This window comes from Prionailurus viverrinus, chromosome F2 (assembly GCF_022837055.1).
Source record: "Prionailurus viverrinus isolate Anna chromosome F2, UM_Priviv_1.0, whole genome shotgun sequence".
In the NCBI taxonomy this organism is placed as follows: Eukaryota; Metazoa; Chordata; class Mammalia; order Carnivora; family Felidae; genus Prionailurus; species Prionailurus viverrinus.
In genome coordinates, this window is record NC_062578.1 from 37,257,525 (window position 1) to 37,271,291 (window position 13,767).

The following is a 13,767-nucleotide window of genomic DNA, read 5'->3' on the forward strand; positions in this document are numbered from 1 at the left end:
TTCCTAGGTGTTGTTTAGAAAGGAGATTGTACTAGTTCAGTGTCTTCCAACTTTTTTCTTTTTTTAAACTTTTCAGCACTTTCACAGAAAGGTATGTTAACTTAACTTTTTAGGAATTTGTAAAAATCATTTCACTTTTCTCTGACTGCTAAATGATAAAGATGCAAGTTTAGATTGAAAAATGTTTGAGAAAACTATTATCTATATTAACTATACTTACAGGTTGACTTTAATGTTCTTTATTAATAATTCTAGTGTGAGAAATGCTTACTTTTTTCCAATTGAGATGAAAATTTTGTTTAACTTAGCTTAATTACCAGAAAAAGCAACATCTTCAACAATTTTAAAATTACATGTTCAATTTTAGGATTGAGCACACTTAGAATGCTAAATGAGAAACATGATTATGCTCATTAACTGCAAAAACGTGTATTTTTCTGACTCTTCATAATTACAGACTCCATGTCATTACAGAGTTTATCAGGTTTGTTTTTGAGATTTTTTGGGGGGGAAGATACACTAAACGTGCCCTAAATGTCAGATTTCCCATGCAAAACTTACTAGGTGCTTTCAGACTGAAAAAATTAGAAAAAAAAAATGTATATGAGATGTTTGAAATTCTTGGATTTAAGTGGCTTATTTTTCAATTTTCCATCTTTTTTCTAATTAAAGAGATATTAGAGATTTAAACTGCTATTTCCTAAAATAGCACTTGCAGTATAAATAACCTTAATTCTCACTTAATGGAAAAACAATCCTTAATGTGATTTTACAGAATTTTGAACAGATGAATTCAACAGACAGATGTGATACTTGTCTTCTCATCTAATTTGCATAATTTTTTTTTCACTTAGTTGATGTAATTCAGCATCAGTATTCTTTAAGTTTTCTGTCTTTAGCCAATTAATTATGTAAATTAATTTAACAATATATATGACTAAGAATACATTTTTAAACCGCATAATGGTGAACACTATCATGAAAGCTAAAGGCGTGTGGTCATGACAAATAAATTGAACCCAAATATTTAGAAGTTTTGCAAGAAAAAGAATCTTAGCATTTAAGATTAAGCACTGAACTCCAGCAATCAACAGGCCAACATTGTAGCATCTATCTCAAAACAAAATGAAAGCCACTGCATGGAGGAACAGCACTCTTACTGTTTGTAGGAAAAAAATTGGTACAACCTCAGTGAAGAGAAATTCAACAGAAACCAAAATTACACATAGCCTTAACTCTTTGGTCCAGCAATTCAGCTTCTAGGAATTACATATGTAGATATTTGTGAATGATATTTGTGAAGATTATTTATTGCAGCATTATTTGTAATAGCAAATATGTGGGAACAATCTGAGTATCCACCAATGGGGAATAAATTATGGTATAGACACTAACCATTAAAAACAAAGGATAAGGAAGCATCTTATGTATTTGCATGGAAAGATATCCAAGATAGTTAAGTAAAAAACAAGCAAGGTGAACATAGTGTGAAACTAATTACATAAAGTGAGAGACATAATACATATCCACATATATAGTTATTTTATGTTGAAACCTATTAACTTTTTGTTGAAGGATAACGATATACAAAAAAGTGCATGTTAAGTGTAACCCCAAAGAATGTTCATAAAGTGAACACACACCCATGTAACTGGCACCTAGAGTCTACGTCCTAGATCCAGAAACAGAACACTACAACCAACCCAAAAGCCTCATTATGCCCCTTCTAGTCACTACCCTTCTCCCTACGAAAGTAGGAGTAGTGATCAGTATCCTGATTTCTAAAAGCACAGATTAGTTTTATTTTTATACTTAACAGAAATGGACTCATACAATCTATTCTTTTGTTTTTTTCATCCAACATTATATTTGTGTGATTAACTTGTTGTACATTGTTCAATCACATTGCTGTTTAGTGTTCCACTGCATAAATATGCCGCAATTTATTTACCCATTCTACTGTTTATGCGTATTTAGGTAATTTCCAGTGTGCGCTGTTATAGATAGCACTTTTATGAACACTAGCATTTGTGTGTCCACATAACTAGAAAAGGAACCGCTGAGTCACAGAATCTGCACAGCTGCAATTTTAACAGAAACTGCTCTACAGTTTGCAAAACTGGTTGTACCACTGACACCCGCACTAGCAGTATACGAGTTCCAACTGCTATAAATCTCCACCCACATTTGGTATATTCTATCTTTTTGATTTTAGCTACTATTTGTATAGCGGTATCACACTGCGGTTTTAACTTATAGTTCCCTGATGACTAACAGTGTTGAAAGAGCCTCAACTCCCTCATTTGCTATTTGCTTTTAAGATACTCTCTTTTGTGAGCTGTCTGGGTCTTCTGTCCTGTTTTCCATGGGATTATGTTTTATACTCTTAAATGTTGAACCACATGATTACTTTAAAAAATTTTTTTTAATGTTTATTTATTTTTGAGACAGAGGGAGACAGAGTGCGAGTGGGGGAGGGGCAGAGAGAGAGGGAGACACAGAGTCCGAAGCAGGCTCCAGGCTCTGAGCTGTCAGCACAGAGCCCGACGCAGGGCTCGAACCCACGAACCGTGAGATCATGACCAGAGCCAAAGTCGGACGCTTAACCAACAGGCGCATTCCAGGCGCCCCTGTATTACCTATTTTTTAAGCAATGTAACTAAAATATAAATTTTATAAAGTTCTATGCTTCATACTCTCTCCTTCTTGGACATTTGTAAACTACTAGCATTGCAAAAGCTCTGAAGTCTTATTCTTTTCACCATCACTGAACAGTCTGTAGAAATGTTTTTTATAATTTTTATTTCTCAACAAATTGCTGCCTTTTCACTTGGAGTTTTGTAAGTTCTTTTTCCATTTTAACACATATTTCATTTATCAAACATCTATAATATAATTTCCCCAAAACTCAAAATTAGATAATCTGTAAGTTCAATTTTTTTAACTAGAGTCTTTCTCTTGGAGTCTGTCATCTCCCACTCCAACAAAAAATGATTGCTAATTCTGCCACATCCTGGGCTTACCTTCCTTTTCTCTTGATCCTGTTTTCCAGATCCCATGTCTTTCTCTTTGATTTAGTCCCATGTTTTGTTGGAGCACATCCTCCAGTAGCTTTCTTTATTAAAAAAAAAAAAAAAAAGTCGATGGAAGGAAAGGAAACATTTGTATCCTCGTATATGTGGAAACATTTTTTATTCTGCCTTTATACTTGATAGTTCAGCTGACTATAGAATTGTAGGTTGGAAGTTACTGTCTTTCAGACTTTGAAGAAATTTCACTTCACTGTGTTTTAGCATTAGTGTTATTGCTGAGAAATCTAATGTCATTCTAATCCCCATCACTTTATCCTTGTTTCTTCTTTTTGAAAACCTTTAGAATCTTCTATTTATTCTCAGGGTGTTGACCTTGTTAATAATGTGCTTACATGTAGGCTTTTTTTTTTCATTCACTGTGGATACTTGGTGGCCCTTTCCATTTGGAGACCCCTGTCCTTTGATCCTGCCAAAATTTCTTGAATTATTATTTTGATCATGTCCTCCCTTCCTATTTTTTGTTCTTTTTTTCTGGAATTCTTAGTTTGTTAACTGACTGGAAAAAAATGAATGAATGAATGAACGGGAAAAGGTTTCTGAGCACTTTTTGTAGAAAAAAGCACAAAGCATCAGACCATATCTTTAAAGCTAAGCATTTTATTTTAAATGACCAAAATTTTAAAACACGGTGTTTTCAGGGCATGTGGGTGCTTCAGTCTGTTAAGCATCCGGCTCTTACTGATTTCAGCTCAGGTCATGATTTCAAGGTGGTGAGATAGAGCGCTGGGTCCAGGGAGCCTGCTTAGGGTTCTGTCTCTCTCTCTCCCTCTCCCTCTGTCCCTTTCCAGCCTGACCTCTCTCAAGAATCAAAAACAAACAAAAAACAACAACAAAAACAGTGTTTCATTACAACTTCCCAGTATTGTAGTAACATTGCTACTCTCATCTCAGGCAACACAAAAATACAGGAAACACTGGTTCTCTACAGGCAGAAATCCCCTATTCAAGTCAGGTATTCCTTATTACTGTGGCCTTAGAATTCATTAAAAATGACTAGTATGGGGGGCGCCTGGGTGGCTCAGTTGGTTGAACGTCCGACTTCGGCTCAGGTCATGATCTCGGGGTCCTGCGTTCGAGCCCCGCATAGGGCCCTGTGCTGACAGCTCAGAGCCCGGAGCCTGCTTCGGATTCTAGGTCTCCCTCTCTCTCTGCCCCTCCCCCACTCATGCTCTGTCTCTGTCAAAAATAAAATTAAAAAAATAATAATAAAAATAAAAATAAATGACTAGTATGGGGCCACCTAGGGGCCTCAGTCCGTACAGCATGGGGACTCTTGATTTCTGCTCAGGTCATGATCCCAGGGTCATGCGATTAGGTCCTGAGTGGGCTTCGTGCTGAGGGAGGAGCCTGCTTAGGATTCTCTCTTTCTCTCTCCTCCCCCTCTCCCCCTCCCACCTTCCCCTACTTGCTCTCTCTCCAGAAAAATAAAAATAATAATAAAAATAAAGAAGTAAAATGCCTAGTATGGACTTGGTATTGTATATAATATTTGCACTCACACTCTACAAGAGCGTCATCCCAGTAGAAAAGGTGTTTCGTTCTAAGGTAAAAAAAAGAAAAGATTTCTGGTTGCTTCGGGTTGACATTCAACGTTAATTGCGTTCCTCCCAGATGTGTGAGAAGGAAATTTTTGCAGTCTTACCTGGAGTCAGAGGGATTGACTCTTCTCCGTTATTTTTCACCCTCTACATAGTTATGGACAGCAAAAGAGAGAAAAGTAGGTCCCTAGCAGAAGAGCACGGAACAGGAGCTCAACCCGCGATTTGTTGACCGAGTTCAACCGTGACAAGCTCTCTCCCCCACCTGTCCCTCCTGACGCACCTGGAAGCAACACTGGAAGTGAGGGTAGGCAGGGGCATTTACACCCCCACGGGGTTCTCCCCACTCACCGAGGGGCGCTGGGCGGTCACCGCCACGCCTCCTCCCCACCCAAAGCGTTTCCTGTGCAGGCGCGGAGCGAGGAACCCAGGGCCCTCCGACCCACACCCTGCCGCCTGGGGTGAGAAGAAAAGCTCGTAGAAACGAGATAGAAGGGGCCGGCCAGATGGCCGAGGCTGGATCCTCTCCTTGCATTCTTTTGGCTTCTATAATCGTTTGCCTCCTGTGTCCACCACCTGGCCGGAGCACCGGTGATAAGGCTCCCTCCCCTTTTTCTCGGGTCTTTCAACCCCCTACCATCCCAGCCATAAAAGGAGGCCGATGCCAAGGTTCGGGGGCTCAGCCTTTGGAGGTGACTCCGCTGGGAGGGCACACCAGTGGCCAACACAGTTTTTTGTTGTTGTTGTTGTTTCTGATTCCCCGAGTGCGCCTGGCTTGTTTGTCTCTTCCCGGGCACCGAGTATTTGCTGCAACATATGGGGTCGGGCCACACCCCCAAGACGCCATCTCAGAGGAGATTCCTCCCCGGTTTGAGAGCCCACAGACCCACCGGACGGCAGGCTACTGAAAGGAGCTTTTTGCCCTCAGAGAAAACTTTTCCAAACCTGGGAGCTGGGGGGAAAGAAGACAAATAGCCTCTCCGGCTCCCTTCCCCGCCCGCGCCCCTGCGGGTGTCGCCCAGAGCGGCGGGGATCCCGGGGCCCGGGGGGGGGGGGGGCCCTCACCCCGCCTCAGTGTCCGCCGCTGACGTCGCCCGAGAAGTTCGGGGAGGGCGGAGCTCGGACCGCCGGGCTCGGGCGGCTGGCGCGCCTAGGAGGGCCAGGTCGGGCGAGGAAGCTCCTCCTTGACGCGTCGCCGCAGCCCAACTTGACCCCGGCCCCCGGGAAAGTACGCTCCGGCTCCAAAAACCAGCGGCTGGCGTGGGCCGCGCGGGCGATGGGCTGCCTCGTGACCTAGTCCCCGGCGGCTGGGAGGGCCCGGCCGCTCCAGCTCGGGCACGGGGGGCGGGTCCCGGCGCCCGAGCGCGGCCGAGGAGCCCCGGAAGCCTCCGAAGCGGCGGGCACACCCAGAGCCGGCCGGCGGCCCGAGCGCCCGCGCCGCGCGCGACCATGAGCCGGGAGGCCATCTGCAGCGCCCTGCCCACCATTCCCTACCACAAGCTCGCCGACTTGCGCTACCTGAGCCGCGGCGCGTCGGGCACCGTGTCGTCCGCCCGCCACGCAGACTGGCGCGTCCAGGTGGCCGTGAAGCACCTGCACATCCACACCCCGGTGCTCGACAGGTAGGGCGCCCGCGCGCAGCCCCGAACCCCGGGCTCTGGAGCCCACACGGCGGTGACACTCGGGGTCGGCCCCACCCCTTCGTCGCCTCTGGGCAGTCCTTCGAGGCTTGGGGCCCGCGTGGTGGGGAGAACTGCGCTGTGTGGAGGAGCTGCAGCCGTCGCGTTCCTCTGCTGCTCACCCCTTCCCTCCACCGCCCTCTCCTCCTTCCCTCTTACTCTGGGCTTCGTCCCTCCTCACACCAAAGTCTGTTCGGCGTGGGTTTGCTCTTGTTCTTGTTTTGTTTGCGGTTTACTACGTGCGGTCGTGAAAGTTTAGATACCAAACTCGACTTGGCTTAGTTTCTCTTCTGACTCCGGCAGGGAGGCCTGTCCCCAGGGGGTGTGGATTATTTGGCTAACAGTAAACCGAATCAGAAGACTATTACATGGCCAGAAATTTTGAATGCCTCTCACATCCTGGAACCATTTACATGCACTGTCTAGGTTTCAGAAGGGAAGGCTGGCATTAGTTTCTATTAACAGGAAAACATTTCAACCTTATACCATTGACCTATGAGCGAAGGGACTGGTCAGTAGGGTCTAGTCGTTAGTCTTGTGTACTTTCCCTTCCAGTAGGGATATAACTGAGTCCCGCAATCAGTGAGTTAACACCCATGATTGCAACATTCGCCTCACCTCCCGTGTATCTAATGTCAGAATTCATCATGCTAGATGCCTGATTGGTCCGAGGTTGTTAGTATCCAGTGTCAGATAAATTCCTCAGTTTCAGCTCTGCCAAAGTTACTGTACTTTCATCTGCCTGTGGCTTTTCTTTGCTGTGTTGCTATCAGGCTTGGATGGGCCACTCTCACAGTAGATTCGAGACTGTTCCCGCCTTTTGTATATCCTAAACCAGGTCTAGTGATTAATAAGATGTGGTGTCTGTTTCACCGGGGCCTTGAGTTCTGTGGAGCAAGTGCTGGGCACACGTGGGTACGTACATGTAGTCGACTTTGAAGAGTGGTGGTTGGTTACAAGGGGTGAATCGAGTTTAGAATCAGCCATGTAGATTATGGATATCTGGCCCTAGTGGACCCTTGTGGTATTTTAAAGCAAAGTGATCTTCCCATCTTGGATGCAGCTGCTCAGGATTTTCGTTTATCCAAATTTTGCGCTATTTGAGAGCAAAGGAATGAAGAGGGGGGTTCCCTTTCTATTCTTTTTAACAATTTTCATAACCTAGGAAATTCTGTTGTCAAAGAAGCCATGAGGACCAGTTAAACCCTCTGGCATTACTGCATCAGGGTCTTTCTCACACTTGTTGCCTATGATGTTAACATTAGCAGTATTTATGTAATCTGAGCATAGGGCTGGGCTATGCAGTTGACTCACAGGGTGTCCATTTCCTCACTTACAAAGTGAGAATAATAAATACATGTACTTCTTGAGCTCTGGCGTGGAAAATGTTTGCATTGTTCTCTGAGACCACCTGGAAGAAAAAAATTTATTTGCAGTTACATGTTCTCATTTTAATGATCGGTGGTGAGTCATTCTCCCAAGCCTGACTTCTGCTCAGTGAGTGGGCCTTCCCCAACAATCTCCTAACTCCGTATGTGTAGATGAGTCTGATTGGTTGTTCAAACATCCTGTGTGGATCACATAACTGTTTTGTGATTCAAATTTTGATCTGGGTAATATTGGTGATGTACCTATAAAAGCTGTATTTTTATTTTACATTTTTGTGTTTTTTTTTTTAAATAAAAACCTACTTTTGACCTTTTTTCTGTTTTGCCACTCACTCAATCTTCGTGAAATCTGACTTCAAAAACTTGATTCTTTCTTGTCTCAGATCAAACACCAGAATGGAAAGAACACAGGCTTTGGAGTCCTACAATTGTGATTCAAATCTGACTCCAACTCTGCCACTTAATGTTGGCCTATTAGAAAATTATTTATCTGAGCCTCAGTGCCCTCATATGTAAGGTGGTGATATAAAACCAGGTTTAGAGGGTTGGTCTTTAGATGATAGTCCATAAACAGTGGCTGACACATAATAGGATGACAGAAGGAAGAATGCCTGATACTCTTAATGGGAGAATGAACAAGTGTATTAAGTATCACTGAGACTTCCCCAGCATGCTCGTGCTCCTTCGCGCGCATGTGCTCTGTCTCTCTGTCTCTCTCTCTCTCTCGTTTTTTTTTCAATGTATCCAAAAATCTTTAAGTCCATCCTCTGTCTCACTGCAAGAGTGCTGAACAATATGTTGTTCTTGTTGATCTACATCTCTTGAGGCAAACACAGAACTGTTTAACTTTAGGGAAGATAAGTTTAATTAGGATAAGCTTCATAAACTGATATAACTGGTTGCCTTGCGGTTGGGGTCTTAAGAAGGGGGCTGAAGGAGTTGGAGGCTGAAGAACAGGGAGAAGTAAAAAAAGTTTTTTACTTTATGATAACTTGTAACTCTTGAATTTTAAAATATGTAAGTATATTACCAAAGTTTTGCTTTATTTTGCTTTTTGTTTTTAAAGCAAGCCTTGTAGTCTGGTCTGGAATGTCTGTTGTTTTCTTATTTCAACAGCCATTCATCCAGGGCTTGGGTGGTTTAAGCACTAACTAATCATCATTGCTTACTTAATAAGCTTCTCCTGGAGATGTTTTTATTGCTGCTACCAACATACATCCATCCAGGGTAAAAACGGTGACATCTCCAATTCCTTTGCCTTTTTTTTTTTTTCTTTCTTCTTCTTTTTTTTTTTTTTTTAAATATATCCACCGTAGTCACCACAGCCTGGGCATTCTATTCAGCTAGTGTTTTTCTTCCCATTTTCACTGTGACCTGTATAGTTTCAGACTCTCATTGCTTCACATCTTCATTAGTATTATAATAATCTAATATTATAGAATATTAGAATATTCTGCCCCTTTGTGCTGATCCCACATCTTTTTGCCAACTTAATCATCCTAAAAGTTTGTTCTGCTCATGCTGTTACCCTGCTCGAAAACCTGCAGTCATGATTTGGTGACTACCAAATAAAGTGTAAACACCCTCACCTGGCTTTAGGCTCTGAGATGAGGCTGTAGCCTACCCTATTCACCTTCATTCCTTTTACATGCTCTGTTACATATCCTGATTCATATGAAACAATTTGCCATTTTCCAAACACAATCTTCACTGCAACTCCCTTGAATATGTTTGATACATATCTATTACATATCTACCAGGTGCCAGGCCCTGTTTCAGGTCCTGGGGACACACAGGTGAAAAAAAAAGTCCCTCCCCTCTTGGAGACCACATCCATCTTGACTGCCCATTTACCAGTAGTTGATAGTCTATCCATCCTTAAAGTACAGTTGAAATCCCTCTCTAAAGACTGACAACTCCTCTAGCCCTCAGTTTACTTTTTCCGAGTTTCCTATAGTTATTTGCTTGCTTACTTATTTGTTTTTGGCAGCACTTACCACATTCTACCTTATATTTCAAGTATGTATTCTTTCTTTTATACGCTTTCCTTTTTTTAAGTTTATTGAGGAATTGACAAATGTAATTATATATATTTAAAGTATACAACATGATTTGATGAACATATACATAACATATACATATTACCAAGATCAACATAATTAACATATCCAAAGAAGACCTACAAATGGCCAATAGGTATATATGAAAAGGTATTCAACATCACTAATCATCAGGGAAATGCAAACCAAAACCACAATGAGTATTTGTTTTTCTTAAAAGATTTCTGGGCAGCTTGAGGACACAGACCATGTTTATCTTTATATTCTCCATAATGCTGACCATAGTCCTTTATTCATAATAAATGTTTAATACTTATTTATTTGTTTTGTGAATGAATAGGCAAATCAACCTGAGATCCAGAGTTACCCAGGGATCTGTTACAAGCATTTACTTGTTCTAAGTGTTCTTTTCCTGAATTCCATTGTATAATTTCTAAGTATTTTTGACCTTTATGCAACTATTATCATCTAGTCATTTAAATCTACATCTAGTCATTTAAATTATATGGTTTGAATATCTGGAAAAAATTTACATGGTATGCAACCGTAAAATTTAATATAATACTGTAATACAACGTAAACTTTAATTCAAACAGCAATCATGCTAATATAGACATTATAAACTTACTAAAATATTGTGTCCTTTCCCTTTCCTAGGAAAGTATAATAATAATAACCTGTGTATAGCACGTTTTTTTCTGTCAGTGGCTTAGAGAAGTTATTCTGATTTGTAAACAGACCTGTGAAATATATAGGACAGGTGTTATCCCTTCTTTAAATATAAAGAAACAAAGGGACAGAGAAGTTGCATAATTTACATGAGGTCAATTAATGAAAAAAAATCTAGGCTTAATTAATACTATAGATATGATTATTGTGTATTTTTCATTACCATGAAATAATTATGCATTTTCTTTCTTTAGCGAAAGAAATGATGTTTTAAGAGAAGCTGAAATTTTACACAAAGCTAGATTTAGTTACATTCTTCCAATTTTGGGAATTTGCAATGAGCCTGAATTTTTGGGAATAGTTACGGAATACATGCCAAATGGATCATTAAATGAACTCCTACATAGGGTAAGTATTGTGTATTTTCAGTAGCTATAATTCTGTTATTCAAGTGATCTAGTGTTTTGCTTTTACATATGATCAGATTATTTAGAGATATATAGATGAATCAAAGTAAGAATAATGGAAAACAATTACAGTAGTAAAGTTACACAATTTATGTCTTCTTTTGTTTTGTTAAAAATACCATAGAGTCAGGTCATGCATTCTACGGAACCTAGATTATTTTGCTTAGGTTACTGACTTTGAGGTTTAAACTGAATTCCAGTATCCACATGTGTATATACAGAGAAAGGAGTAGGAAAGAGAAGAGATAAACCCTGCACACTATATAATACCCTGTTAGGTAAGCCAGATTTTATTTTATGTTAAAAACAATTTAAGATTCAGATTAAGTATTAATAATACCAGCCCATTAAGTTCTGAATAGGCCAAATAAATCTGTCTCTGAGTACCAAATATATTAGTTTTTCCAATAATAGACAATGGCATGTGCCATTTACCTTTCTATCAAGGTACCAGTTACTCAGGCTTTGATTGCAAATCCCGTCAGTGAGCCAACTAGACGGGCAAATCCTACCAGTAAGCAAATTTGGATCCTTAATCTCAAACTATGTGTATTCATCTATTATTGTTTGCTTGATCTTATATTATTAATATTATCTGCGTTAAGCCTGCTTAACATTGTCTCTCTCTCCCTCTGGCCCTCTCCCCCACTGGCACCCCCCCTCTCTCTCTAAGGGGAAAAAAATACATATATATACATATATATGCATGTGTATATACATATATGTATGTATATGTGCGTATATGTGTGTGTATATATATATATTCTGATATTTTCTTCCCACACCCCAGTACCCATTAGATACTCTGGTACCCAAATTTGGAGCCCATTAGAAATTATAGAGCCTCCTTCAGTGGACTGCCAACTCCTAGAAGGAATCAGAACATATAGAGTGAGTGCTCGTCTATTTCCATCTCCATGATCAAAACCCTCCATATGATACCATTCTGCACAGAGGCCTCGTTACTCCTTTGAACTACATAATTTTCAGAAAAAAATGACCTTTTATGGATTAAAAGATTCAGTTACTCACCAAGGTGGGGGTCTATGTATACCAAAGGAAGTAATGTTTTATGTGTCTTTTGGTTTCCTGTGTTGTATTATTAGGGTGGGATTTACCTTGAAAGTATTCTTCCTGCAACCTCAAAAAAGATTGTTGAAAAAAATCAAAGTGCAATGTAAAACCGAGTATTTTGAGCCTGTCAATGAGTGGATTAACATGTGATGTCTAGTCAATGAGCTATAAGCTTACCCATTTGTAGAAAAAATTCTCAAGAACAGATTTGAGCTTTTAGTAAAAGCATACTTGTTCATGTCATTTAAAATGTATTCAGTAGCTTGGTGCCTGATGATTCATTGTCAGATCTTCCCAAATTACCAAATTTTTCTGGGTTTATTCATTTTCCTTGGAAGCTACCCTAACTTTTATGTTCTAAAGTTCAGATTAATATCACTTGTAAGTACAAGGAAATATAAAAGATTCTATTTTAAATATATCTGTATTATATATGCTTAGAAATGGAGATGATCTTTGTCTCTTTCACAAAAGCAAAATGTCCAAAGGCTAATTTTTCGTTAGAATACAAAAATTATATAAGAAGCATGAGATATTAATGTATAGTAAATATAATATGGTCCTAATTTTAGTTGATGTAATGATAATTATAATAAAGTATGATTTCATAACAGTAGGAAAGTTAATATATAGATTTTGTATTAATGGTTTGTTAGGTACTAGAAGCAAATTTTGTTTGTGTTTGTGTGGGTACGTGTAGGTTATTTGATGTAAACCATAGAATGAAGAGATAGGTGTGAGTATATGTGTTCAGGTATTACACAGAAAAAAATTGAAACTGTGTTAAATGAAGAAGAGCCTATACCAAGTAGTTATATTACTGACATAAACCAAAAGGAAATATCAGTATTATAAAGCCATTATTTTCTCTAAAAACTGAGGGAAATAAGATATAAGAATGTTAAATAATAATTGATAGCATGATACTATGAAATAAAAATGAGTATATGTTTTGACCTGAGCTTATGCTGTATTTCCACATGGAATATTTAATTTTCTAAGTGGAAATGTAATGAATGTGGTCACTTATTTTGGTTTTATTTTCATCATATGAAGAAAATGGAATATCCTGTTGTTGCTTGGCCACTGAGATTTCGCATTCTGCATGAAATCGCACTGGGTGTAAACTACCTGCACAATATGAATCCTCCTCTACTTCATCATGACTTGAAGACTCAAAATATCTTATTGGATAATGAATTTCATGTTAAGGTAATTTGGAAAAAAGTTTATCTGCATCCTTGAGTTTAATAGTGTTGAAGACTTTTTAGGATTTTTTTCATCCTACCTAGCTGATTTAATACCTCGCTTTTCCATAGCCCGCAATTCTTTTCTTCAGTGCCCCTTCTTCCTGTTGCAGTGGCTTAGTTCTTTCTAGACTCCAGAGGTAGATAGAATTATGGTATGAAATACAAAGTCATTATGTCCTTAATTGAAATTGTCACGTAAACCTTTTTTTTCTTTTGATTTTGAAGTTCTTACAGATTCATGTATGTAGTTTTATGTCACTTTATCACATGTGTGACCGCCATAACAATCAAGATACAGCACTGTTCTGTCACCACAAAGCTATCATTCCTGCTACCCCTTTATATTCATACTCACCCTCTTCTACTCTCCCTAACCACGGACAACCACTAATCTGTTTTCCATCTCTATGATTTTGTCATTTTGAGAATGCTGTATAAATGCAATCATGCAGTATGTGATATTTTGAGATTGGCTTTGTTTACTTAGCACAACACATTTGAGATCCATCCAAGTTGTTGCTTATATCAGTAATTGGTTCTTTTTTATTGA

At 39.7% G+C, this 13,767-nt stretch overlaps 1 protein-coding gene across 2 annotated transcripts in view; it reads left to right on the plus strand.

Moving 5' to 3' along the window:
* The first annotated feature begins 6,064 nt into the window (after positions 1–6,064).
* Positions 6,065–13,767, plus strand: part of RIPK2 (receptor interacting serine/threonine kinase 2) — a 29,504-nt gene continuing 21,801 nt past the window's right edge. Inside the window, exons 1-3 of one of the 2 annotated variants that reach the window (XM_047842621.1) lie at positions 6,065–6,252; positions 10,681–10,834; positions 13,024–13,179. In XM_047842621.1, the coding sequence (XP_047698577.1) occupies positions 6,080–6,252; positions 10,681–10,834; positions 13,024–13,179 (483 nt within the window). In that variant the 5' untranslated portion in view covers positions 6,065–6,079. Of the gene's footprint in view, positions 6,253–10,680; positions 10,835–11,683; positions 11,785–13,023; positions 13,180–13,767 lie in introns of those variants that run through there. The other variant, XM_047842622.1, reaches the window with a different exon arrangement.